The sequence below is a fragment of the Cottoperca gobio genome, chromosome 5 (assembly GCF_900634415.1).
Source record: "Cottoperca gobio chromosome 5, fCotGob3.1, whole genome shotgun sequence".
Taxonomy (NCBI): Eukaryota; Metazoa; Chordata; class Actinopteri; order Perciformes; family Bovichtidae; genus Cottoperca; species Cottoperca gobio.
In genome coordinates, this window is record NC_041359.1 from 17,533,530 (window position 1) to 17,561,118 (window position 27,589).

The 27,589-nt window shown below is 40.1% G+C and overlaps 2 protein-coding genes across 4 annotated transcripts; both read left to right on the forward strand.

Annotated features, from left to right (window-relative positions):
- The first annotated feature begins 4,163 nt into the window (after positions 1-4,163).
- LOC115008085 (protein polybromo-1-like) lies at positions 4,164-17,267 on the forward strand. 3 transcript variants are annotated; one of them, XM_029431372.1, is made up of 29 exons: positions 4,164-4,304; positions 4,437-4,534; positions 4,646-4,793; positions 4,887-5,036; positions 5,666-5,782; positions 5,870-5,938; positions 6,045-6,143; positions 6,232-6,317; positions 6,414-6,499; positions 6,611-6,827; positions 9,152-9,293; positions 9,387-9,481; positions 9,572-9,851; positions 9,967-10,072; positions 10,172-10,811; positions 10,940-11,151; positions 11,260-11,445; positions 11,626-11,783; positions 11,899-12,150; positions 12,247-12,392; positions 12,704-12,861; positions 12,993-13,176; positions 13,411-13,612; positions 13,714-13,915; positions 14,022-14,174; positions 15,250-15,408; positions 15,818-15,867; positions 16,342-16,555; positions 16,852-17,267. In XM_029431372.1, exons 1-29 carry the CDS (start codon positions 4,164-4,166, stop codon positions 17,013-17,015), a joined length of 4,914 nt encoding a protein of 1,637 aa, XP_029287232.1. In that variant the 3' UTR covers positions 17,016-17,267. The 3 variants fall into 3 exon arrangements, with proteins under 3 accessions (XP_029287232.1, XP_029287231.1, XP_029287230.1); XM_029431371.1 differs by having other exon boundaries at positions 15,247-15,408; positions 16,852-17,015; XM_029431370.1 differs by having other exon boundaries at positions 9,387-9,851; positions 15,247-15,408.
- Positions 17,268-17,899: 632 nt separating this feature from the next.
- cse1l (CSE1 chromosome segregation 1-like (yeast)) lies at positions 17,900-27,409 on the forward strand. The gene is made up of 25 exons (XM_029432316.1): positions 17,900-18,037; positions 18,888-18,980; positions 19,125-19,267; positions 19,823-19,924; positions 20,030-20,175; positions 20,275-20,365; positions 20,512-20,619; positions 20,840-20,932; positions 21,027-21,194; positions 21,285-21,414; positions 21,557-21,622; positions 21,920-22,122; positions 22,256-22,340; positions 22,487-22,548; positions 22,639-22,775; positions 23,281-23,384; positions 23,516-23,613; positions 23,726-23,876; positions 23,986-24,194; positions 24,359-24,456; positions 24,582-24,667; positions 24,878-24,959; positions 25,404-25,550; positions 25,720-25,951; positions 26,723-27,409. The coding sequence occupies exons 2-25, from the start codon at positions 18,896-18,898 to the stop codon at positions 26,810-26,812; spliced, it is 2,916 nt and encodes a 971-aa protein (XP_029288176.1). The 5' UTR covers positions 17,900-18,037; positions 18,888-18,895; the 3' UTR covers positions 26,813-27,409.
- The last annotated feature ends 180 nt before the right edge of the window (positions 27,410-27,589 follow it).

The following is a 27,589-nucleotide window of genomic DNA, read 5'->3' on the forward strand; positions in this document are numbered from 1 at the left end:
AGCCTCATGGCATATCCTACCTAGATCACAAAGACCTGTTGGATGTTTTCCACTGATGAAAATTGTACTGTAAAGGTTGCTGTGCCGAATTATCGGCCTGTTTATTATTGTTTGTTCTTTCCGTTTGTGCTGGTGCCCTTTTAATTTTTTTCGCCCCTGCCTCTCAGTCCTGCACTGTTTTTGAATACTGTAAAGATGTCTTCCTGTGTCACTTAAGTCCCAGTATCATGCCAGGTTATGCACATTATTACCATTTATGATAGTTCTAACCTCTACTATAAACACCTTTTAAAGTACAATTTCCAATTTGATCATATACATGAATATGCCTATTACATGACACATCAACTTGTCCTTTCAAAATAATGCTATTTCCTGTTATACAAATTGAATGTCCCTGAACATTATTTACTTCTCTTGAAAAACAACTAATTTGTTCAATAATTTTCATTGATTTGACTTTAGACATGTTTTAATGATGTTGTTATTTTCATGATTACCAGCTGCTATTGTTTTCACCTTGTATGTCTGTGTGTGTGTGTGTCATCATGGCAAAATGTGCTCACAAAGACACCGACTGTAGCAGAAACGATCACAGAGGCGGTCTTGCCAAGCATTTAGATGTCTGTAGTGTAGACAGACTTTACAGATGTGTAGTTGTGTTTACAATTAAGCTTGAGGGCCCCGGAAGTAAGGGGGAGTGGGGAAAGAGCCATTGGCCCTGCTACTTTATGCACACGCACATGGTGTGTGTTGTTGTTTTCATTGGTATAAATGGTCATCTCTCAAAAATGTGGTATAACCTGCCAAAGACTGTAGGAGTGGCAATCATGAATCCTCGTTAAGGGTGTGCATTAAATAATGAAAGGAAAATTCCTTTCCTTTCCTTGTATTGATATTTTACTGCAGTTGGCATCCTTATTATCATAGTGTTTCTTCTTTTTTCTTCTTCATGTTCATACTGGCAGACAAGAAACCTACATTATATTTGCATGCATCCCTCTGAAGCTTCCCAGCAGATATCATGGAGAAAAAGGAAGAAAGAGAAAGAAAAAACACATTACTGACTCTGAAAGATGTGTTGCATTGTCTGTTTATCTGGCTATTGTGCCCTAAAACAAAGCAATAATACAGCTTGTGAACTGCTGAGCAAATTAAGTACCACTGCCATAAATGTATTCCACCACATCAGACTAAATTATAAAATGTCAGGAGGAGCATAAGAGAGGGAGGCGTTGAAGACATTTTAAAGCCTTTAATCTTTTCGTATGTACCCATTTCCTTTCCTCTTTAGTAATTTTCTCCTACTGACAAAGAAAAATGACCATTAGTGTCACTTGCTACAGTAAATACATGCGTTGTAGAACAGTGAGCGTTGTGGAAGAGTGGTTTGAAGACTTACTGGCTTTAGACCCCTTGAAGCAACTTTTTCTTGTGACCCATTGTCACCACTTCCATATGTCTGTGAGTTATGAGCACTTCAACATAAGAGTGTGTTTGTCCCATTCATATTTAAATGATCTGAAAAAAAGAGCTGCAGTTATTGTGATTAAGCAGAACATCTACAAAACATCAGTCACCACATTATCAACTTTTGGAAAATGTAATTCTTAAAAACTGTTACTCTTAACAAGAATGAGCAAAGTCCACAGACATATTATCTTACTGTCTGATGACTTTACATAATTGAACAGAACTTAAATTCTGATTAACTTTAGAAAGCCTCATTTGTTATTATCAGGATGAGTTTGGTGACATGACAACAGTAAATGTTTCCATGAGAACCTGTAACATGAAGAAAGAAAGACATAATATAACCTGTAACTTTTACAGCACTCAGGGATAACAGATCAGTAATTCAAGGGATTTCAAAGGAATCTTCAAGGTGCAAAAACTGTCTGTTCACATTATAAATGGAAAAAAACACGAGTTCCCTTGATGATGGTGAAAGTGGCACAAATCAGCCAGTGGGGAGATTATGCACAATATGATTTAATTCATGTCTGTGGAAATCACTACACGACGTAGATGTTGTTGTAGTGTTATGTAGGTTAGAACAAAGGCTGAAGTGATTTTGTCCAGTCGAAACCATAGACTGTCATAGATCTATGGTCGAACGTAGAGGTTTAATGGCGAAGTGTAAAGTTGACTTTAACTAACAGGAACTCTGTTGCGCTCATTGCGCCATCAACAACGTCGTAGTTGACACGTTTTGTTTTTCAATTGTGCCATGGTTGTTAAATACTACAGTGGTCACAGTTATGCGAACTGTATATTAAACCAATCTCACTTTAAAGCGAGAAGAGGGAAACAAATCGTTGAAATCATGTTAAACCAACTTAAAACGTCGAATAAATAATTAACGCTTTTATTCTGAAGGTGAAGAAACGGAAGTGGCAGTTAATTTGTCGCTACCTTCACACTTCTGTCTCTCGGTCTAAAATCGATAAGTGATTGGCTTTCTTGATTATTAAAGATTTTGTGAGTCTAGTAACGTGCTCCCTGAAGGTAAGCACACAACTATGTCAAGTGGTTAAACTGAAATATTTTCTATCAGGTGTCGTAGTTTCCCTTCACGGTAGCTTTGTAACGTTAGACGTTGTTACAGTGATGTCTTTGTCTCGGCTCTAAAATGTTGAAGGCTAACCGTCTACTGTAGCTAACGTTAGCTGTCGTGTGGTCAGTACCTGTCCACTCTCAGTGACAGGTAGGTGTGCTAGCTTACTGCTGGTGTGTGCACACCGGACTGCCATCTGTACGCGGCTAGATGACATTAGGGTTAACATTTTACTACTAATTTTTGTTGAGTCAAACCTCCAGACATGCCACAATCATTGGTGTCCGTTAATGTAAATGTAATTTAGGTAATAATAATGAGCTCGTGTGGTTTTCACCTTTTTATAATCTGACACTAATGAGCATACAACCTACCAGTGGACCAGAGGGCCTGTTGGAATACAGCCTTCAATTCCTGTTGACAGGAGAATGTATTTCCATTTGTCTCAAGTATACGATTTAAAAAGGGGTCAAATGAAATGAGAGGACATGAAATGACTCCTGATGGATGACATGTGGGAGTCTGCCCTCCCTAGGACCCGGCTTCTAATACATAGAATGGGGGGCATTTATGATGGTGTATTCTTTTACTTACAAAGAAAATAAACTATTAACTAACTAATTAACTGTAACTTAAATATTCCTTCATTCTAATGTTAAATATTTCTTTCATCTTGACAAATTGTGTCATGTTTCTTTAGAGGTAGTACTCTATTTCCCCCCTTTTTTCAAGAACATGTACAAAAAAAGTAAAGCTGAAAAGTACAATACAGATATAATGTTTATTTAATTATCAATCTTATTCTGTTTCTCAAAATGTTGTGTAGGCTTTGCATTCTGTTGTCATAGCTTCTCTGCTGACATATTAAGCTATATGAAGCTTGAGAATAGGGGCCCAGATACTAAGCAGATAGTATTTCAAATATATGTTAAGGTTTGAATAAGTGCATGTATTATACATTAACATTTACAACCTACAAAACACATACGACTGATGAAAGACTCTAAAAACTAGCTTACATAACCCTAACTACTAAATGGTCCCTAAACATGTATTCAATCAGTCGAAACATTGATTAAATTGGTAAGATGAAATAAATAGAGACATAGCAAGTGTAAATAATAATATATTTACATTATTATTAAATCTAAAGACAGTAACATTATAAGCTCTAATAGGCCTTTTTTTTAATGAAAGTGTGAATAATGAAGCAAACATGGCAACAACTAAAGTCAGCAAACACACTGAGCAGGAGAGGGAAGATCTGGCAGCTCTATAGTTATAAAATAAACTCTGTAGTCATGTTTTAGCATGAAATTATTTTTATTATACAATTATGAACAATCAAACAATTGTGAGGAATCATTAATGAATGGCTCTATTTTTCATAGAGGAACTATTCTGTATTACGTGGCATGTATGGCAAAGCTGTCAGGAGGTGTAACTGACTGCTTCAGAGCCCAGCACGTGTCCCTCATTGCGATTACTCTCTCTGTCTCTATAGTGTACACACTGTTTATATACTGTTGGAAACTGAGTATGTAATGTTTATAGCTCTAATGTAAGATTTTGTTACTTTACTGACTCTTTACCTCAGGGGTTCGTCATGGCCTTGAAAAGGAGAAGGGCGACGTCCCCCTCTAGCAGTGTGAGTGGAGGAGATTTTGACGATAGCCAGACTTCATCGTTAGTGTCTTCAATTGGGAGAAAGAGGAGAAGGACCTCAAACATTCCAACTGTGGATCCTGTAATTTAACAAATAATTTCAGTTTCTGTTTTACTTTGAACATACTGTCAGAATTATACTACAATTCAGATTTACTTGTTGACATGGGAAAGGATGCAGACATTATTCAGTGTTGAACCCTTTGCCTCGCAGATCGCTGTTTGTCATGAACTGTACAACACAATCAGAGATTACAAGGATGATCAGGGCAGGATGTTGTGTGAGCTGTTCATCAGAGCCCCGAAACGAAGGTGAGGAAACGGATGATTGGTTATTAGATATGTGCATGTACTGTAATTACCTCCTGAAATTCCTTCAATACTAGTCAAGTTTAACACCAAACAAGTTCCTTTTTCTGACAGGAATCAACCGGACTATTATCACGTGGTGTCTCAGCCTATTGACATGATGAAGATCCAGCAGAAATTAAAAATGGAGGAGTATGATGATGTTGAACAGCTCACTAGTGACTTTCAACTGTTATTCAACAATGCAAAGACATACTACAAGGTAAAAAACAAAACAATCAAACTTATTATGAGGAAATGAAAATTAAATTATGATATGCACCTACATGGACGTGTATCGCTTGTGTCTGTCTAGTCTGACAGTCCTGAGTACAGAGCAGCCTGTAAACTTTGGGACCTTTACCTGCGAACCAAGAATGAATTTGTTCAGCGAGGCGAATATGATGATGATGATGAAGATGGGTACGATGCACAAGACAACCCCGGAGGGTCCACTGAGGATGAGGTGAGATTTATTTAGGCTCTTCATTGCTCATCACATGCTGCTAACAATATCTGTCTTTAGGTAAGAATCAATGTTTCTAAGCTGTTGAATCAATTCACAATATCTCACTAAATATGTCTACTATTATAGTGTTTTGAAACTTTACACGTACGACCAAAGACTGTATAAAAGAAGTGGATGTAGGCATCGTGACGTCACCCATTGGTTTGTGGGCTACCGTTTTGCTATTTTACTCTAAACGGGACCATCATTTACACAATTAACATCATGCTGTATTGAAGAAGCCTTGAAACTAGTGATTAAGACCATAAACTTGTCAGGAAAATGTTTACTGAGGTAATAAATCAAGTGAAAAGTTGGGTAATTTTCTCATTAACTTCTACACAATCGGACTTCTTTTTGCAACCAGTGGAGTCGCCCCTTGCTGGCCATTTGAAAGAATGTAAGTTTAACCGGAGGAGCTACGTCCACTTATTTTATACAGTCTATGCATACAACACAGGCGAGGTGGTTTTTTACATATCATTTGAAGAAGTTTGCATTAATTTGCAGAGTCAAATATACTGCATATCATTGAGGGTGATGTAGTATTTCCTTACCTAAACTGTGTGACCACTTGTGTTTGACAGACTGCACCTACCTGCCTGAAAGAAATCCTCGAGCAGCTCCTTGATGCTGTGGTGTCTTACACTGAGCCCACAGGCCGTCTGGTCAGCGAGCTGTTTCAGAAGCTTCCTTCCAAAATGGTACAAGCACCCTCATATATGACTTAAGACCTTATCAGTAAAATTAGTGACTTGGCTTTTGATGTATAGTTTGCCTTTTTCATTTAGCAATACCCAGATTATTATGCCATCATTAAGGAACCAATAGATCTGAAAATCGTTGCTCAAAAGATTCAGGTATGCTTTTACTCCTCCAACATTAAATGTGCACTAGAATAAGAAAAAAAATCATTAGTTACAACATTTTGTCAATGAAATGTCCAATAAATACATTTTCTTTTAGTTGAGCCACTACAGGAGTGTTAGTGCCATGGCTAAAGATATAGATTTGCTGGTCAAGAATGCCAAAACATATAATGAGCCTGGATCGCAAGTGTTTAAGGTGAGCATGTAAATGAGAATATGACACATGATGGATGTCATTAGATGTGTTTGGCATGTATACCTGTGACTTACTCATGTCTTTCTAGGATGCAAACACTATCAAAAAGGTTTTTGCACAAAAGAAGTCTGAGTTGGAGCATGGAGAGCCAATCAAGTCCAGCATTCGTATCAGGTGAATAGGAGGCAACGCTTAGAATAATGTAGAATAAAGTTATGTTAACTATATACATTTTAACTCCGCAGCCCTTGTTCTGTCTCGCTCTGTCAGGAATAGAAGGTCTGCCCAGGGAGACCGCCTCTCAGCTATCACCATGGCTCTTCAGTACGAAAGTGACGAGGAAGGCATACTCTCAGGTACTTCTTTACCTCATTACCTCACGTTCATCAAACATGAAGATGCTCTGTATAATCAATTGTAATTGAAGGGTGTGTCATAAAGTATTAATCGCCTCGTGTGTTTCTCAGGTTCAGTCCACTATGATGAGGGTGAATCTGAGGCAGAGAGTATGACCTCTAACATGGACATGAGTAATCCCATCTTCCAGTTGTATGAGGCTGTGCGAGGTGCCAGGAATAGCCAGGGCCAGCTGATCTCTGAGCCTTTCCTTCAGCTGCCCTTCAGGAAGGACTACCCCGACTACTACCACCAGATCAGTCAACCCATCTGCCTCCATCTGATCAAGTATGACAGAACGAGTACTGATCTAAGTCTGTGTGTGTTTTTTAGTACAACATTAATATCTGCCTTCATTTTTTCCACCCTTAGGGGTGTCTGCACCCGAATTCAACGAAGATTTGATACAGTTTTGACACATCTTTTTGTTGTTTTTGCATTTTTTTTGTGCATTTTTAAAAATGTAAAAACCCTTTTAAAAGTGGAAAGCCCTTTAGTATAATTTGCCTTTTTTGAAAATTAAGTATATAGTATTGATTTAGGGCACGGGTCGGGAATTTATGGCTCTTTCGATGACAGGACAGTTGTCAGTTGTTGAACTGTTTCAGGTCAACAATGCAGAACAGGTTCAGTCCCCTCACTGATGGGACCACTCCTCACGTTATAGACAAAACCATTCAAAGCACGATCTGCCTAATAATCCATCCTTGCTGCTTGACTTCTAACATCTCACTATAGTCCGGAGCAGATGATTAACTGGAAATACTCAGTTTATTTTCAGACTTTCAGAGGCCAGTGACAACAACTGCAAAGCTCTCGTTACAATTTTTAGTAATCAAGTAATAAATAATTATACCGTGTCATTTTAAGGTAAAACTTTTAGCAGCGGATTTTGTTTTTAGTTCTCCCCTCTCCTTTTCTCCGCCCTGTCTATGACTGTAGGTGTGTTCGCACATGTGTGTGTCGGCAGTGAAGCCCCGCCCTTCGCGAAACCGATCAGAGGAGAAACTGCGCAAAGCAAGCAGCCAGGGGTGTCAAACTCAATCACAGAGAGGGCCAACATTAAAAACTGGGACTACGTCGAGGGCCAAACACGGTCCACATTTATTGAACAGGATACACATATTGGATAAAGTGCGCTCATTTCATCAGCAGAATGCTGTCGGGAACACAGAGGTGGAGATCTTTATTCAGTGTTTGGAAACACGTAGTGACCAAAGTTTCCTTCTGCATCAGAGTCTCCCACAGGCAGCTCAGCTTGGAAAGCTCTCACTGCATCACACATGTCCGTGATAACACGGCCCCGAAGCTGCAGGTTTAACAGTGAGATGCTTCGTTATGTCGCACAAACAGGCCAGCTCACATCGTCCCAGAGATCTGTGCTGTGTTTCCCTTTGTTTTCCAACAACTGGCAGATTTCCTCACGCATCTTGACAAATCTATTCAGCACTTTCCCTCGACTCAGCCATCGCACCGCCATGTTCAGAAAAGACTTAAATTGACTCTTATAAAGTTTCCTGTCTGTGTTACAGTGCTTATTACATATTCCATCTCCAGAGCTTTACAACACAGCGCTTCCTGGTGTGTGATGCAGTGATACACCGTCAGCTGCATCTTCTCCCGCATCCTGCCCACTATACCTGCTCTTTTCATCACATCGCAGTCGTCAGTTTGTCCCGGGACAGTTTCATTTCTCACACATTTAGATACTTCCTCAAATATGTATTTCCCGTGGTTGTGCCATGCATTAATTTAATTACCAAAATCGGCGGGCCAGTTATAATAGACATGATATTTTCTCGCGGGCCGGATATAATTGCCTTGAGTTTGACACCCGTGCAGTAAACACTGAAATGTGGTCATAAATGAGATAAATAACGTAAGTGTTTAGTTTATTTAATAAAAGAGCACCTGTTCAATGAAACACTGATAGCGCTTTTAGTACTCGGAGACGTGTTATACTTAAGTTGCGTTCAATTTGATTAAATATATGGCTCTCAAGGAAATACATGAAAGAATATTTGGCTTTTCCCAGCCAAAAAGGTTCCCAATCCCTAATTTAGGGGTTTAATACCAATTTAAATTCAATATTTCTTTATTTTATTTTCAATTAATTAAAATTTTATCATCATATTTAATAGTTTTTAAATAGCTTTCATGTGAATATAGATCTTTTTAGCTATCAAGTGAATTTTGGGTTACCCTTACCAATGTTCTTTAAAAACATCTAAATGACAATTTATCAGTGTCTCAATAGATGCTGTGAGTTCAATCTTAGATAACTTATCGACCAGAAAGAAATGATCTTACACTAACTAATTTGTTCTATATATCTATTTATTGTAATAGAAAAAGGTTAGTGGCAATAGTAAAGAAAATGGTCTTTTCATACAACCCTTTCAAGCTGAACTTTACACACACTTGGATCTAAACCCATTCTGCTTCTGCTTCATTTTTTCTAATGCATGTTTCATCATTGATTTGTTTTTATTTTGTTTTACCAACATTCTCTCTTTTTATTTTCTACCCCTACGGCATCACACACACTCACAGTACAGTACAGTATTTCTGTGCCCTCCTTTCCAAATGTGAGAGCCCGTAATTCCCCACAGGAACAAGATGAAGAACAATGAATATGAGAGTGTTGAGCATATCGACTCTGATCTGATGCGGATGTTTGAGAATGCCAAACGCTACAATGTTCCCCACTCCTCTATCTACAAGCGTGCACTCAAACTCCAACACATTCAGCAGGTCAGCCCCAACGTACATTTTTTGTCGGCTTTGTTGCATTTTTAAGAGGCATTATAGCCATTTTGAAGTATATATTACTTGTTATCTGTGTAGATGAAGAGAAAGGAGCTTCTACAGAGAGATGATGATGATGGAGACAGTATGCTCTCCTCTGCCACGTCTGACACCAGCAGCACCAAAAGAAAAAGGTTTGCACTTTTACCGACTCAACTCTCTGTAGCTACTTGTTTTTTTGTGCGTGGAGGTAAAGTGAATTTCTTTCTGCATTTTGTTTTCAGTCACAAGAAGAATACAAAGAAAAACCGACTGAAAGCTCTCTTTGCTTCTGTGGCTGAGGCGCGAGAAGCCAGCACTGGTCGGAGACTGTGTGACCTCTTCATGGTCAAACCCTCGAAGAAGGACTATCCCGACTACTACAAGGTCATCCTGGAACCAATGGACCTCAGGACCATTGAGCACAACATCCGCTCAGACAAGTACACGACTGAAGATGCAATGCTGGAGGAAATGAAGCTGATGTTCCGCAATGCTCGACACTACAATGAAGAAGGCTCCCAGGTAAGATCTATTTGGTATTTGTTCCTAATTTACTGCAAGTCAAATTTAGACTTTGATAAAAACTTTATCCAGCAACCAGGAGCTCCTCACGATGAACGTCTTTGTTGTGTTTAAGGTCTACAACGATGCTGATGTCCTAGAGAAGATTATGAAAGACAGACGCAGGGATCTTGGGCCAGCGACGGATGATGATGACATGATGTCCCCGAAGTTGAAAATAAGTACTTAACTTTATCAGCCAGATTTACTTCTCTTCACTGAATCTAATCCAAGCAAATGTGTTTATCATTAACACACATGTATACTTTATTTGATTGCAGGAAAGAACAGCATTACTTTAAAGAAGTCCAAGTACTTAACACCCTTACAGCAGAAGCTGAATGAGCTGTATGAGGCTGTCAAGAACTTCACAGATAAGCGGGGCCGTCGCCTCAGCACAATCTTCCTGCGGCTGCCGTCGAGGGCCGAGCTGCCTGACTACTACATCGCCATCAAGAAACCTGTGGACATGGAGAAGATCAAAAGCCACATGCTGGCTAATAAGTACCAGGATGTGGATGCACTGGTGGAGGACTTGGTGCTCATGTTCAACAATGCCTGTACTTACAATGAGCCTGAGTCTCTGATTTACCGCGATGCCCTCATGCTGCACAGGGTGCTGTTGGAGACGAGGCGTGACCTGGAGGGAGGAGATGACGCCCATGTGCCTGATGTGCCCCGTCTCATCCAGGAACTTGTCCGCAGCCTCTTTGTTTCCGTGCTCGGTCACCAAGATGACGAGGGCCGTTGCTACAGTGATTCACTTGCGGAGATTCCCGCCAAAGATCCTGCAAATCCCGAGAAGACACCACTCAACTTTGAGATCATCAGGACTAATGTAGATCGAGGGCGTTATAAGAGGCTGGATGTGTTTCAGGACCACATGTTTGAAGTGCTGGAAAAGGCCAGACGATTGAATAGGTGAGGTGCTGTTGACCATCCTGTACAAAATCAGATCGGTTGTCGAGTCATCTTATTATTCTTTGATGTTGTAGAATTACTGTATTAAAAGAAAGCTAAAGTTGCGATGCACCATATGTATATTACAGGACGGATTCCGAAATTTTTGAAGATGCTGTGGAACTGCAGCAGTTCTTCATCCGGATCAGAGATGAGCTGTGTAAGAACGGAGAGATCTTGATGTCTCCTGCTCTCAGCTACACCTCCAAACATCTGCATAGTGATGTGGAAAAGGAGAAGAAAGGGAAGCTCCCCAAGGAGTTTGAGGAGGACAGAATCAAGAGGGAAGAGGAAAAAAGGGGTGATTTGACAAATACATATTAAAGGTCACAGTACATAGAAGTTCTGTCATACATTGTCTCAACATATACTGTGGCATTGTTTTACTGAGTCACTTGTGAATTCCCAGAAGCTGAGAAGAGAGAGGACTCTGTTGGAGGATCATGGCAGTCTAGCCTGCAACGCACATACAGTCAGGACTGCAGCTTCAAAGACAGCATGTACCACGTGGGAGACTATGTGTATGTGGAGCCTGCGGAGCCAAACCTCCAGCCTCATATCATCTACATTGAACGCCTTTGGCAAGATGACACTGGTCAGTCTCATTATTGAACTAATAAAACAATAATTAGTATTTTTTTGTAAGAAAATCATTTTGATAATTGTTTGTTACATACAGTATCTTCAGTTAGTGTTTCAGTTCAGTAATGTATATATAATATTATTATTATTATCAGTTCTAATTCATTTGAGTTTTTCCACCTCATACATGCAGGTGAGAAGTGGCTGTACGGCTGCTGGTTCTACAGGCCAAATGAAACATTTCATCTTGCCACAAGGAAGTTCTTGGAGAAGGAAGTTTTTAAAAGCGATTATTACAACAAAGCTCCGGTCAGCAAAATTTTGGGCAAATGTGTGGTCATGTTTGTAAAGGTAAATGCTGTCTTTTTCCTACATGTTTGTTAGGTGTGTGTTCTGTTTTAGAGCATCAACTTTTTGGATGTGTAATTGAGTGTTGACCAAATATTTATGGTGTGTGGGATTTAAGGAATACTTCAAACTTCACCCAGAAGGCTTCAGAGCTGAGGATGTTTTTGTCTGTGAGTCGCGCTACTCTGCCAAGTCCAAGTCCTTCAAGAAGATCAAGATGTGGACCATGCCCTTGAGCTCGGTTCGGTTTCTTCCCAGAGAGGTCCCCCTACCCGTCGTCCGTGTGGCATCCATGTTTGCCCCTAAACAGGAGGAGAAACCAGCAGAGATGGTGGATGAAATTAAAATGACAGATGGCAATGTAGACAAGGTAAATGGCAGTTGTTTTTTTCCATAGAAAAAAGAGGATATGCATAAAATAAATAAAACGCAGACTACTGTCAGGAAAAAAAATGGTGTTTTGCAGGAGAGGGAGGATGTTCCAATAGATATGACCAATGGGGAACCAGGGTGTCAGTACTATGAGCAGCTCTGCTACAACAACCTGTGGCTGAAAGTGGGAGACTGTGTTTACATTGGTTCACATGGACTAGTGCGCCACCGAGTGGGCAGGTACAGTAAATGCATTTCTTTATTTGCACTTCTCTTCAATCACGGACTCAGGAACATGTGATGAAGTCCTCTGTACTCGTCTGCAAAAAATAGTCTAAGTAAAGACGGCATGTTTCTCGCTGGAAATTATTCAGTAGAATTATACCTGTCAATACAGTGAAAAATACATTTCATACCTTTTTTTTATTAAAGTCATTCAAAGTCTTCGCTACATATATTATACGAGTCTCGACAGACATGGAAACTGCAACTTGAGTGGTTTGAGGAGGCATACAACCACAAGGAGGTAATTCTAGTTTGTATATGAACAGGGTTGAGAAAATGTGGATGCGAGATGGAGCAGGCTACTTTTTTGGTCCAATCTTCATCCATCCAGAGGAAACGGAGCATGAGCCCACGAAGATGTTCTACAAGAAGGAAGTGTTCCTTAGCAACCTCGAGGAGACTTGCCCTATGACCTGCGTTATAGGTACCCTACTTGCTGTAAATGTTGAACTGAATACCAACACATTTTGTTTTTATAATTACTGCGGTGTTTTATGTATGTAGTTGATAGCAATCATTGATTGTGTTTAATGAGCCAGTTGTCTTCTTTCACAGGGAAGTGTGTGGTGTCGTCCTTCAAAGACTACCTGTCGTGTCGGCCAACTGAAGTGCCTGAAGAGAACATTCTGCTCTGTGAGAGCCGCTACATCGAGAGTGAGAAGCAGATGAAGAAGTTCAAGGGCCTTAAGCGCTTTTCACTCTCTGGGAAAGTGGTGGAGGATGAAACCTACTATTTTAGGTGAAAAACCTTTTACATGCTTTAAATGTGCAGTTAATGTTTCTGTTGGCAGCAGGAAAGGAAAGACAATAATCTTTGTTAAAGTAATACAAAGTAAACATGCACTGAACCTTCGTGATTGTCTTTGCCTGTTTTTCTAGTTTAATGAATAAAATACTTCTTCTTACTAGATGAGGGATTTATTTGGAAAAGGGGATAAATTGCGCTGTATAATTTTCTGATTTTCATGTACAGGAAGCTCATAGTGCCCCAGAAGGAGCCATCCCCTCTCCTGGACAGGAAAATTGAGGTACTGGAGGCCAAATTTGCTGATATGACAGATGAGGAGCTAGAGGATCTTGGGGACGATGATGGCGAGATTGGAGACCAGTCTCATCCTCGGATGCAATCTTCCACGTCTAGTGACATGGATACCTTGCCTTACACTCCTCCGCAGGTGGAAGTATTTCCTTACAAATGTAAATTGTCTATGCAAACTAACAAGCGATTATGCGTCGAGTAACATTCTTGTAAATGCACTCCTGTGTTTGGTTGCAGTCCACACCAAAATCTACGAAGGGCCTTTCAAAGAAGGAGGGCTCTAAGCGGAAGATCAACATGAGTGGCTACATCCTGTTCAGCAGTGAGATGCGGGCAGTCATCAAAGCCCAGCACCCAGACTTCTCCTTTGGGGAGCTGAGCCGTCTGGTTGGCACAGAGTGGAGAAACCTGGAAGGTTCCAAGAAAGCAGAATATGAAGGTGAGCGCAACTTTTTTAGATTCTAGTGTTCACCCAGACGTTTGCATTTGAGGACTTGTGAGTCGTATGAAATAAACACCCTATGATTGTCTTTATTGTTTTGCAGAGCGAGCAGCGAAAGTGGCAGAGCAGCAGGAGCGTGACAGGGCCCAGCATCAGACGTCCCCTAGAGCAGGTACCCCAGTACGGGCACTGATGGGGGTGGTGCCTCCCCCAATCCCCATGGGGATGCTAAATCCCAGCATGACACCTGTGTCAGGTAACCCCTCATAGATGCAGAGGGATCCCCAGTGTAAACTAGAAGACTGGAATAAGAAGCTGAACTGCTAGATGTATTCACATTTCTTTAAGTGTCCTAATCACACCCATGTCTGCATGTTTGTGATGTTGCAGTGTCGTGATTTTATTTTGTGTCTCCTCTAACATCATTTCACATAATGGACAAGCCCAAACCTTGATTGTTGTACAGTACTCTGTACTCTTAACACCGTGGTAGACACTTATCAGTATTTTAATGCAGAACATGAAGTGTAAAGTTGCTGTACAGCATTTGAGGATTGGGACTTAAAGGCCCAGTGTGTAGTATTTAGGGGGATCTATTAGCAGAAATTGAATATATTATTCAAAACTATGTTTTCATTAGTATATAATCACCTTGAACTAATAATGGTTGTGTTTTTATTATTTTAGAATGAGAACTTTATATCTACATAGGGAGCGGGTCCTCTACCACTGAGTCCACTATGATTCACCGCCATGTTTCTACAGTAGCGTACAACGGACAAACCAAACACTGGCTCTACATGAGGCCTAAGTGCTTTTTTTTTACGTTACCTGAAGGCCACTATAGTTCTCCGACACACTTATAAAACTGCGGTAACGCCAGCCGTGGCTGACTTTCTTAGCTCCTAAAGTAGCGTTATGGTAAGAATGGCCTCTAAGCGAGACAAAGGTCTTGAAGGATACCACAGTGTCATAACGGTTTTGCACTTGGTGGCTCGTCATCACAGTCTTCTAAAGGGAGGGGTGAGGAGAGGGGTGTTCAATTGGTTGCAATCTCCAACCGCCACGCTAGATGCCGCCAAATCCTACACACTGTCCCTTTTTAAAAATGAATTGGTGCTTGAAAGTAGTGCATGTGCACAACATTTTTCAGTTGTGCATGACTCATTTGTGTGGCCTTTATTTCCATTCAAATCCATCATAATGCTCTTGTGATGAAATGAAAGCATAATTATTAACATGTTTCTGCATGCTTGGCAGTGCAAGTAGTTGATGCATGTCTGACTGATGCATGTTGCTGTCTTGTGTTACTAATGTCCCTTCCTAAGAAGGTATGATGGGTGCATATAGGTCAGCTATGATGCCCCCGCTGGGCCACGTTGAAGGCATGATTAGTATGACTGGCATGCCACCACATCTCATGGGGGTGCCTGTCTTTCCCCACCATCTCCTGCCCGTTATGCCTGGGTTCCCTGGAATGCCATACTTTGGTAAGAGTGCTGTCATAGCCACCCTGCCACGCAGTTGCTTCCTGTCTACCAATCTGACTTGCTGGAGGGGCTACCTGTACCAATAGGCTGAGGTCCATAAGTTGATGACTAGTTAGGTTAGAGCATATACCTTCAACTGGGGCTCAGTTATTTGTCCTGCTCATTACCAGTAGGCCTGTTTGGTCTGAGAGAAATATGTCAAAGAGAGAAACACAGTTTCTCCAAAAATAAACCTGATATGTTTTAGTTAAAATATTCATAATTGGCATTCATAATGGTTCTGATGAAGATTAAAATGACACCGGTTAATTTCAGTAATAGTCTTTGGATGTAGCATTTGCCATTTAAACCAATATCAAGTGGCCTGCTGCACTTTTCGACAGGGTTTTAATGTTGAATATACTCGCAGGTGCCAATGCCATGGGAGGTGGTCATGGAGCAGGAAATCATGGATCTCAGGTAATCTATATCTATATTATATCTGTAATCTGTAAAGTATGCACACTCAATCATAAAACATCGAAACACTGTTCACACTATCATATAACCACTGAATGAGATTACTAATTTCAGTGTGGGTTTAGAACATACAGTGTGTGGTACAGTTTATTAACTTACAATTAGCTTAAAATACTGCACTACTTAATAGACGTAAAGAAAACTTGCCTTACAGAATACAGTAGTGAGTTAAAACATTTCAGTTAAATAAAGGAAACTAGCATGTGATCTTATGGGAACCTTTTAGAACCCTTGTGCTTAAAGACTTCATCAAACAACCTTGTACTACCACTATGTGATACATGTGATGTTTTTCACACACACCAGTTGCAGATTGGGTTTTTAATCAAAGCAAGGTATTGATGAAGATGAAATACTGAATGAATTCTAATCTAAATCAGAGAAATAATAGAGTTCTTATAATATTTTCATTAGATGGGTTTGATGGGCCCAGGGCAGCAGGCTCCACCACCGTACCCAGGACAAGGCCAAATGGGACAACCTGCGCTCCAGCAGCCCTCCACCCCGATGTTTGTGTCCCCACCAGCTAAGTCTCAGCGGCTGCTCCACTCTGAAGCATACCTCAGATACATTGAGGGCCTTACTGCAGAGTCCTCTACCATTAGCAAGTGGGACCAAACTCTCTCAGGTTAATCTTGTTTTTTAATTGCAAGTGATTTAGTCTACATGAAATGACGAACACACTGGCTAACATAGCTTTGGAGATCTTTTCTGGGTTTTGCTTGTCCAACTTTTGTCATTAACCTCTGATTTGAGCATTGATCAATACGCATGCACTGCCATATTTGTATAATAACCAATCAAACCTTTAAAAGAATATTGTATATCAACATTATATTCACTAATAAGGTTATTAACTAATGTATGTAGAATGATGAATATCCACAGATGCATCATTTTAATGTTTTATTTGTCCACTTTTAGTTCAAAAACAAGATGTGCGCCTCACAAAAGAGCAGGAGAGCAGATTACCATCCCACTGGCTGAAGAGTAAGGGGGCCCACAAGACAATGGCAGATGCACTTTGGCGACTCCGTGACCTGATGCTGCGAGACACCCTAAACATGCGTCAAACACACAACCTGTAGCATGCTCGTATACTGAGCCTCTGTTCCTTGTGTACCCGTGAGACAGGGAGAAGGTCAAGCTCACTAAAAGTGTTAACTTTGTGTTGTTGTTTAAACATGTGTTTGTAGTTTTAAAAGCTGCTTTCTGTGTTGAAGCTGTTTTTTTGTTTGTTTTACATTTCAGATATATTGTTATAAGTGCATTATTGTTAATGGCTGTCATTCTGTGATTAATGCCTTCATGGTTTCATGATTAAAATGTGAAGAGTTCAATTTGGCTGAAAGTATGTTGATGTTTGAGATGCATCACAGCATAGCTGTCACTCGTATAAAACAATAAGCACATGACTGTAAGATTTAAATTAAGCATCTGATAAAAGTAAAAGTAGAAGAGTCAACTCAATATCACAAAGCACACATTTACAATCTGTACAGCATAACATACACAATGAAAGAATTTTTTTAATTTTTTTTATTTAGCCTATTTTATACAGGTAAAGAATATCATTGAGACACAGGCTCTCATTCTCAAGAGAGACCTGATCAAATGGCAACAGCACCATACAAGTTACAGACTTACAGGACACTAAACACAGAGGCAACAGTCAAATGAAACATAAAAAAAAATCATAACAGTGCATTTTCAATGACAAGAACAAATACAGCTGATTTCTCTAGACCTTTTAAAATGAGTTTAGAATGTCCCAGGGGTATCAAGCAAAGATACGCAGTGCAACGATGAATAAATGAGGAGATTACTGTAATAGAAGTGGCATTTTATGTTATAACTATATAGAATCATATAGTGGAGATGATAAATAACCTCATTTTTGAATATTGAATGTAAAATTGCGTTGTGTTGCTGCACTTGATGAGACCCAGCAAGGGGCGTGTCCTACAGCTTTCGTCTGCCATCTGCGCTTGCGCAGTATACTAACCGCGCAGTTCCTTTTGCTCCAGACGTTTGAAAGCTGGCACGGCGAACGCGTCTGGTCGGTTCGTAGAGCCTCCCCATCCCATCCTGACTGAAATCTATTGTAACGGTAAGACGTCCCGATGCTTTATCATGTGTTATATCCAGTAATAAGGGATACACACTTGTACATTGGGTCATAGTCTAATATCTTCTGCGAGTAAATCCGTAGTGTTCAGGTATTAGCTAACTTTATGGTTAGCACAAAACACATTAGCAAGCTAGCGCTAACATTAGCAGGCTAACTTGGAGAAGACCGGCTGCTGGGTCAGTCTATTCACTGGAAATGGGATATTCCTTTCCATGTCGCTTTAGATAATATTGTACGTTATGTTGTTAGTTTGGGGTAGTGGATCAGGAGATAACTTCTGTTAAATATAACTTCAAGTTAATGCGACGTAGCAACCGCCATGTGCTTGTATATATCAATTTACAGAAGACTAGACAACATTTTAAACTGCTAGCTTAGACCTTTATAAACCGATCTGGAGACAGCGGGGCCAACTCAGCTAACGTCAGATTGAGGCTAAGTAGCCTAGCTAGGTTAGCTACTAGCGAGCTAACGGCAGACTGAATGCATGTAAGTTAACTGACTGAAACTAGCAAAACATTTGTGAACTTAGTATCAAGACTTGCCATAACTTGTTAGATAGAGGGGCGAAACTATGACGTATAATCACAACATGGATTATTTAACAGTTAAATTTAGCACACATGTCTACTTTTCTGTAACATGATCTTAGAGGAACCAATAAGTCACCTACATGTTTGATTAACCTATCGCTAAAATGTGTGTACAAGATTACTCAGCATTTAGATGAAGTCCATCTATGTGTAGTAAATGAATTAGCCTCTTTGGCTAATTGTAGCCAGTGACTGGTTTGTCTTTTAATTCACTAGCTGTTTTTTCTTGTTTTTAGTTACGAGCATGGAACTGAATGATGCTAACCTCCAAACCCTCACCGAGTTCCTCAGGAAAACACTGGACCCTGACCCAACAGTCAGACGTCCAGGTAAAACATCTTAATGACATGACATTAACTTGCATATCTTAATACGTTTATAATAATATTGTTCTCATTGACTTATTTATACAAATAATTTAAATAATTGTGTACATGATCTCTGATTTGCAACACCTGCTTTCTATTTCTTAGCTGAAAAGTTTCTTGAATCTGTGGAGGGAAACCAGAACTATCCTTTATTACTACTCACTATGCTGGAGAAGTCCCAAGACACTGTCATTCGTGTCTGTGCTGCTGTTACCTTCAAGAACTACATAAAAAGAAACTGGCGCATTGTGAGTCACTAAGTAACATCAAGTTTACATGTTGTTGTTTACTCTAGTATCTTTTATATAGGGCTGAGCATTATGGAGAATAAAATATAAATATTTTTCACCAAATACCTCAATATTGCTGTTGCGACTATATTGTAAGGTTGACTATTGTTGCTTTCACAAAATATTTACACAATGAGATTTTTGATAAATAATCATCAATAATGTAGATATAAAGACTAAGTGGGTAAAGGGAAATAATAAAACAGCTAGAACAGTCTGATAAATTCAGAAATGTACATCACTTCACTATAATGCAGCCTTTAAAACCAGGAAAAGACGACACGTAACGATATCTAAATATAAGACTATGTCTAGTCTCGGGTCCCACTATTGATATAATATCAATATATTGCCCAGCCTTACCTGTATGTAGATACAGTGTGTCCAGATGCACAGTGCATGTCTAGCATCAGATTGGGGCAAACTGTATATAAAGTGGCATTTATGTTCAAAGTCTTATTCTTGTTGATCTGTGAGTTGATTATCCTACTTTTGTGATATGTTTTCCCAAAGGTTGAAGATGAACCAAACAAAGTCTCTGATCCAGACAGAACAGCGATCAAAGCAAACATAATAAATCTGATGCTAAGCAGCCCGGAACAGATTCAAAAACAGGTACATCCGCATATATTATTACAGTGCCTTTTTTAATAGGTCTAATTTGAAGGTGTAAACGAAGATGCTCAATCAAGCCCCTGTTTATCCTCTTCATTTCCACAGTTGAGTGATGCCATCAGTATCATAGGAAGGGAAGATTTCCCTCAAAAATGGCCAGACCTGCTAACTGAGATGGTGACCCGTTTCAGAAGTGGAGACTTCCACATCATCGATGGAGTGCTTCGTACTGCACATTCCCTCTTTAAGAGGTAACACTCACTACTTAACGGTTTACATGTATTAATGATTACATTTAAACAGATTTTATCAAACAAAAATGCTCCTCCGCCTAATTTTTGTTTTTCAAGGTATCGCCATGAGTTCAAGTCAAATGAGCTTTGGACAGAGATCAAACTAGTACTGGACACCTTTGCCCTACCTCTGACGGAGCTGTTCAAGGTTGGTAATGACTTGCTGTTCAATAACTACAACACTAACAAGTTGTTGTATAACATCTACCAAATATCAAAATGTTTGACATGGATATGATGACGTTTCAATACGAAGAAGTATTTGTTGTTCATTTTCACTCTTCTTCGCTGTAGGCCACTATTGAGTTGTGTCAGACTCATGCTACAGACGTCAATGCCTTGAAGGTCCTTTTCTCTTCTCTCACACTCATCTCCAAGCTGTTCTACAGTCTTAACTTCCAGGTATGCTGGTTGGTTTTTGAATTGAAAACGAATGCAGCCTAATAGTAATAGATCATTAATACATGTGTAATTATTGCAATACAATCCTGCACTACACTGAAGTGTATGATGAATTTGCCTCGTGTAGAGATCGAGTCTGTTTCTATTTTTAGTAAATTAACTTACACTTTCATCAGATGTGAAACATTTTCCTTCAACTGTACTTTGTATTATTACACAGGACCTTCCAGAGTTTTTTGAAGACAACATGGAAACCTGGATGACTAATTTCCATGGACTACTGACTTTGGATAATAAACTTTTACAAACAAATGTGAGTTTTCCCTTTTCACTTGTGCAGTACATTTTCTACACTGCTGTACTATAAGTGGTTTTTAACGTTTGTGTCTTGGGTGACAACTCTGTAGGATGAGGAGGAAGCAGGTCTCCTCGAGCTGCTGAAGTCTCAGATCTGTGACAATGCTGCTCTCTACGCTCAGAAGTACGATGAAGAGTTTCAGCCGTATCTGCCGCGCTTCGTCACGGCCATCTGGAACCTTTTAGTTTCTACTGGCCAGGAAGTCAAATATGACCTGGTGAGCGTAGTGATTCCTGACTGTCTTCGTGGTTGTTGTTTTTTAAGTTCACTTTCCCCCTACTAACAATACACCATGTCTTTGTTGCAGCTTGTAAGCAATGCTATCCAGTTTTTAGCATCCGTGTGTGAAAGGCCACACTACAAGCATCTATTTGAGGACCAGAACACACTCACTAGCATTTGTGAGAAGGTCATTGTGCCCAACATGGAGTTCAGAAGTGAGTAAATGCCTTGTTGTCAACATTGGATTGCACCTGGAAAGCCATCAGTAGGTGGCTGATTCAGGGCTCTGCTTGCATCAACACAAACATGCACGTGTACTGTGTGATACTGACAAGGTTGTTTTTAATGCCTGATTAGGTGCGGACGAGGAGGCCTTTGAAGATAACTCTGAGGAATACATCAGGAGGGACCTTGAAGGATCTGGTAAAGTTTTCGATTATTGCGTATCACCTCACGTAATGTATATTATTCACATAAATACACAGAATATGTAGTTCCTTCTCACAATTTGAGTGTGACTGTTTTTTTGGAAGTGTCTCATCTGGCATATAAGATTAGTTGAAATCCATATGCATAGTTATTTAGACAAATGGTTTGTTTGAACACTTACACACAATGTTTTAATAAAAGGTTTCCACATACAAATTCTGGACAGTTTTTAAAAATTGTTCTAATGATAACCCCGTCCCCATTGTTAATCCTTTTCTCATCCGTCTTCAGACATTGACACTCGACGTAGGGCGGCATGTGACTTGGTGAGAGGCCTTTGTAAATTCTTTGAGGCTCCTGTCACAGCAATCTTCTCCGGCTATGTGAACTCAATGTTGGGAGAGTACGCTAAGAGCCCCGGGGAGAACTGGAAACACAAAGATGCCGCCATCTATTTGGTCACATCACTGGCGTCTAAAGCACAGACACAAAAGGTATTGTTGACTTTAATTTTCACAGGATTATTCAATATATAACTGCTAATACAATGAACATTTATATCTTGGTTTGATATAACTAACATAACTGGCTAAGCCCTTTTAAGTTATTCTCTGTTTTCCTCACCAGCATGGAATAACACAGGCCAATGAGTTGGTGAATCTGAATGAGTTCTTCGTGAACCACATTCTCACAGATTTAAAATCCCCAAATGGTAAGAATACTGTTAACATTTTTCAATATGATGTTTTAAAAAAAAAAAAAAGGTATCCTGTGTTAAAACAGCTGGCTTACTCTGTGTTTATCTCTGAACTGTGGGGAAATCTGAGTGTCTGAATTAGGCACCATTTGTGATTGTAGTTAACGAGTTCCCAGTGCTGAAGGCAGATGCCATCAAATATGTCATGATCTTCAGAAGCCAGGTATGAACTGTTCACTCTCTCAGCAACTTGTTAAATTTCAAACTGCAAAACGAATGCATTACAAGAGCGCCTGTTGTCCCTTTTCTTCAGCTTCCAAAGGAGCAACTGCTGCAGGCAGTTCCTCTCCTGATAAGTCACCTGCAGGCAGAGAGCACAGTGGAGCACACTTACGCTGCCCATGCGTTGGAGAGGCTGTTCACCATGAGAGGCCCCAACAACTCCACACTGTAAATATCCAGCAATATAGAAAAAGATACTAATATTTGAATCAACAAAACTTTTCAGATTGTTTTCCAAATACAGTAAATGTTCAGTGTAATATTTGATTGTTACGCTCTCACATCTTTGCCCAGTTTCAAACAAGGCATATTAGTTTACATGCATTTGCACTGTGGATTGTGGATTGAACAATATGTGCACCTTTTTAACACTGGAATAAATATTAGGAGTAATGTTCAAGCAGTGCATCTAAACCACTGAAAGTGAACATTTACTAAATATGTAACATTTACTAATATGTCTGAAGTAATCACTGAATCCTGATATTGGGAATATTGCCAATTTATTTAGCTTTTTCTCCAGAGATACATTGTATACCATCTCACACACAGCATTGCAATATTCGTCTAACAAACGTTTTTATAGACAACTGAGATTAAAAAAACAAGGCAAAGTAGGGAAAGTCTACTTCCCCATTATTTTAGCCAATAATCCTCTCTGTGTGTTTTTCAGTATCACGCCTGCAGAGATGGCACCTTTTACTGAACAGCTACTCAACAACTTGTTCAAGGCTCTGGCTCTTCCTGGTTCTGCAGAAAATGAATACATCATGAAAGGTAAACCAGACTTTTACACACGTCACCTAAATGTTCCCCATTAACGTTTCCCAGCGTCGAACCAACTGCAAAGTTCTTTTTAAGTTGAAATGTCTTTCTTTTTCTTTCCCTTTCTTTTTAACATTTTAAAGCCATCATGCGCAGCTTCTCCCTGCTGCAGGTTGCCATTGTTCCCTACATTCCCACTCTGATCGGTCAGCTCACTCACAAGCTCCTCTTAGTCAGCAAGGTAACACAGTCTTTGTTACTATTTATCGAAACAGATACATTCACCAAGATGCTGGTTTGTTCAGGAGATACACGTGTCAACTATTTAAAAAAATGTGTCTTTTGTTTCTCAGAATCCCAGCAAGCCTCACTTTAACCACTACTTGTTTGAGTCCCTGTGCCTGTCTGTACGGATCACCTGCAAGGCCAACCCCACCACAGTCAGCAGCTTCGAGGAAGCCCTCTTCCCCGTCTTCACTGAGATCCTTCAGAACGATGTCCAGGGTTTGTCCCTTACCTATGGAATTGATTTATCTACATGTCGATGGTATGCTCATAAACGCAGATGGTGGCTGGTAACTCCACTCATCCTCCTTTTTGTCCTCTGTTGCAGAGTTTCTTCCATACGTGTTCCAGGTGATGTCTCTCCTTTTAGAGATCCACTCCAACTCTATCCCCTCTTCCTACATGGCTTTATTCCCTCACCTGCTGCAGCCTGTGCTGTGGGAACGGACAGGAAACATACCCCCTCTGGTGCGCCTGCTTCAGGCTTATCTGGAGAAGGGAGGTGTCTCTATTGCCGGCTCTGCGGCAGATAAAATAGTAAGTGGGGGCCGTGTTGTGTACAGCAGAGAAAATGGTAATGTTTTAGTTGTCTGCCGTCAGAAACAATGATTGTATCTCTATTTGTCTTATTTTTAACATTTATAAATTGTGTGATTGATTCATTGTGTTGACACTTTTCAATAATTTCCCCCCCCCCTCAGCCCGGCTTGCTTGGAGTTTTCCAAAAGCTTATTGCCTCCAAGGCCAATGACCACCAAGGCTTTTACCTTCTCAACAGCATCATCGAGCACATGCCCACGTAAGTCGATTTTTATAGTTGTGCTCTCAGTGGACCGTCTATAAAATGTCGTACCTATTGAAATGTATTAGTTTTTGGACCTGACATGTTTTTGTAACTTGACATGTTGGTTTTGTTTTTGCCAGAGAATCGATCACTCAGTACAGGAAACAGATCTTCATTTTGCTCTTCCAGAGGCTCCAAGGCTCCAAAACCACCAAGTTCATTAAGAGTTAGTACAATCATCTCATTACCAACATTCATGTTCTGTTCAGAGCTATTCATCTGCCCAACATTGTCAGTGACTGAGCACATGCCTTTTAAACTAGTGTTAAAGCCCTTGTACTGGAAATGATCTCCAGCTCTAGTATTAACTAACATTTATAATGCTGGTGTGTTGTAAGGTGTAAGTTTTAAGGTTTTCACTGCGTTTCTTTCACAGGTTTCTTGGTTTTTATCAACTTGTATTGTGTCAAATACGGAGCTATTGCCCTTCAGGAGATTTTTGACAGCATCCAGCCAAAGTACGTGTCATTTCAATATACACCACAAGATGTTGACAGAAGTACACTGATGTTTGACCTTAGTTATTTAGAGTTCATACGTCAGTGTAGCATTCAGGCAGTGGGACACATTCTTTTTTTTATAAAGTTTATTTAAATGTATTGTTTTTATTTAGTTATTTATCTATATAAACATGTCTGCCTAACTGCAAATAGCACACATTTTAAGGTATGCAGCTGCAGAGATGATGCATTTCTATTCATAATTATAACGAGTAATAGCTGCTTGAAATTTCTGCATGCGATGAGTTTCTTTCTCCTGCCTACAGTATAGTAAATGTGTCCCACAGTATTTCTTGATCCAAATGCCTTTGCAGGTCTCCAGTGTAACTTGCATTTACTGTAAGTGCAGAAGACCAGTGGTGAAATGTACAGTATTAATCCTGTTTGCTTTTTGTTCTGCAGGATGTTTGGTATGGTGTTGGAGAAAATCATTATCCCAGAGGTTCAGAAGGTGTCCGGACCCGTTGAAAAGAAGATCTGCGCTGTTGGCATCACAAAAGTCCTTACTGAATGTCCTTCTATGATGGACACGGAGTACACTAAACTTTGGTAAGAAGTCAGTTTTTGTCATGCACACCTATAGTCCGACTGCACTCTTATAGGACTGTGTGCACATATACAACTGTGTTTGGTTTTGCATAAGGAAAAAATACTCCCCTGATGCATACGAGTTACATGTGTAATAATTGCAATGATTTTGGGTTTTGTGTCTGTTCAGGACCCCTCTGCTCCAGGCGCTCATTGGCCTGTTTGAGTTGCCAGAAGATGACAGCATCCCGGATGATGAGCACTTCATCGACATTGAAGACACACCCGGCTATCAGACGGCATTCTCACAACTGGCCTTTGCCGGGAAGAAGGAGCACGACCCGATAGGAGATGCTGTCGGCAATCCTAAGATCCTGCTGGCCCAGTCGCTCCACAAGCTCTCTACGGCCTGTCCGGGAAGGGTACGTTTAAACATGCAGGAAATTATTCTCATCTTGTCATGTTCCGTGGTAGGGATGTCTCAGAATAAGTTTTTTGGAAAGCACAAATAATAAGTTTGAGAGAGGGAGAGAGGGAGAGAGGGAGAGAGGGAGAGAGGGAGAGAGGGAGAGAGGGAGAGAGGGAGAGAGAGAGAGAGGGAGAGAGAGAGAGAGAGAGAGAGAGAGAGACACTTAGAACTTGTAGCTTTTAGCTCACTACGTTTACCTTGTATTTCAGTCAATGTTCAATCCTTTAAAGACGTATCGTGCTGTATGTATTAGCCATAGGTTTCATTAAAAATTCAGTTTCTGATTATTCCAATGTCCCCAAGTTAAAGAAGGGGTGGATGGGGTTCAGACTGTTCATAACATAAAAAGAATATCGGCAAGGCCAATTGTGCATTCACATGCTCCTCAGATGGTCCCAATTCCAGAGTTGGGAAGTTTGACTTGAGTGTGTTCATGAACTATAAGTTGTAATGAAAACATCATGGACGCTACAAAGAAGATTTGTTGTAGTTTATGCGATGTGACCTCTGGTCTTCTATCCGAATACAGAGACGGATCATTTTGTTGGTTGAACAGATTCAAATAATGACATCGCTGTCGCGCTCTAAAGTCATGAAGTTTTGTTTTGTAATAAAATAAATGTTAAGATTATTGCAGAGCCGCTGTGCTCTGCTACAGGTGACGCGACGATGCAGAAAGCAAATGAGTGATTGTTTCCTCTTGTCTCAATTTCTTTTGGTGCAGGTTCCCTCGATGCTGAGTACCAGTCTGAATGCAGAGGCCCTCCAGTTCCTGCAGGGGTACTTACAGGCAGCCACTGTGCAGTTGGTTTGAAACTGATGTGATGGTGTTCACTTAATAAGGAGTACAACACACTGCTGGAGGAGGAGCCACAGTGACCTCAGGTCACACGACAAACCGGCTTCAGCTGAATTTGAATCTTTACAGATTTGGTTTGACTTGACAGTTTATGATGATTTGCCAGAGAAATGATAATTGTACCTGTATTTACGGTGCCTTCTCAGATGCAAGTTTCTTTTTAAGGGTTTTTAAAAACATGACCAAAAATTGACTTAACTGAATTACGTTTTTGTGTTTGAGCCCTTTTGTTTGCGGTGTGGAAAAGGCTAACAAGGAATTTGATTTCAAGTCTCGATACAATTGTCAGTTTATTACAATATCGGCAGCAGCAGAGGTATATTTCAACAGTGTTGTGGAACAGATGAACGTCACCATCACATTGCAGGGGTTTCTTTAGCGCTTCTTTTGTATTATTGAATAACTTTACGGTTCTGGAGACTAATCTGTGGCGCATACATTATGCATAATATTTTTCTGTTGCATGTTTCCCATAGATTTGTTATCGTCTAGTCTTTGTTTCTGCACTGTTTGCTAATGTGAATAAAAAGAGGCACTTGTATAGCTCTGTTATCATCGCAGCCTCTTTTTCTATGAGCAGTATGTTTTGATGAATGCATCTTGGGTTGTGAGTCTTAACGGCTCTTCGGTCGCCAGTGCAAAGAGAAATCAATAACTTGATTAATAAGGTGGTGGAATTTCCTTTTTCACTAAGCAAACAATGGCTGCCCCTCAGATGAAGTTATGATTATA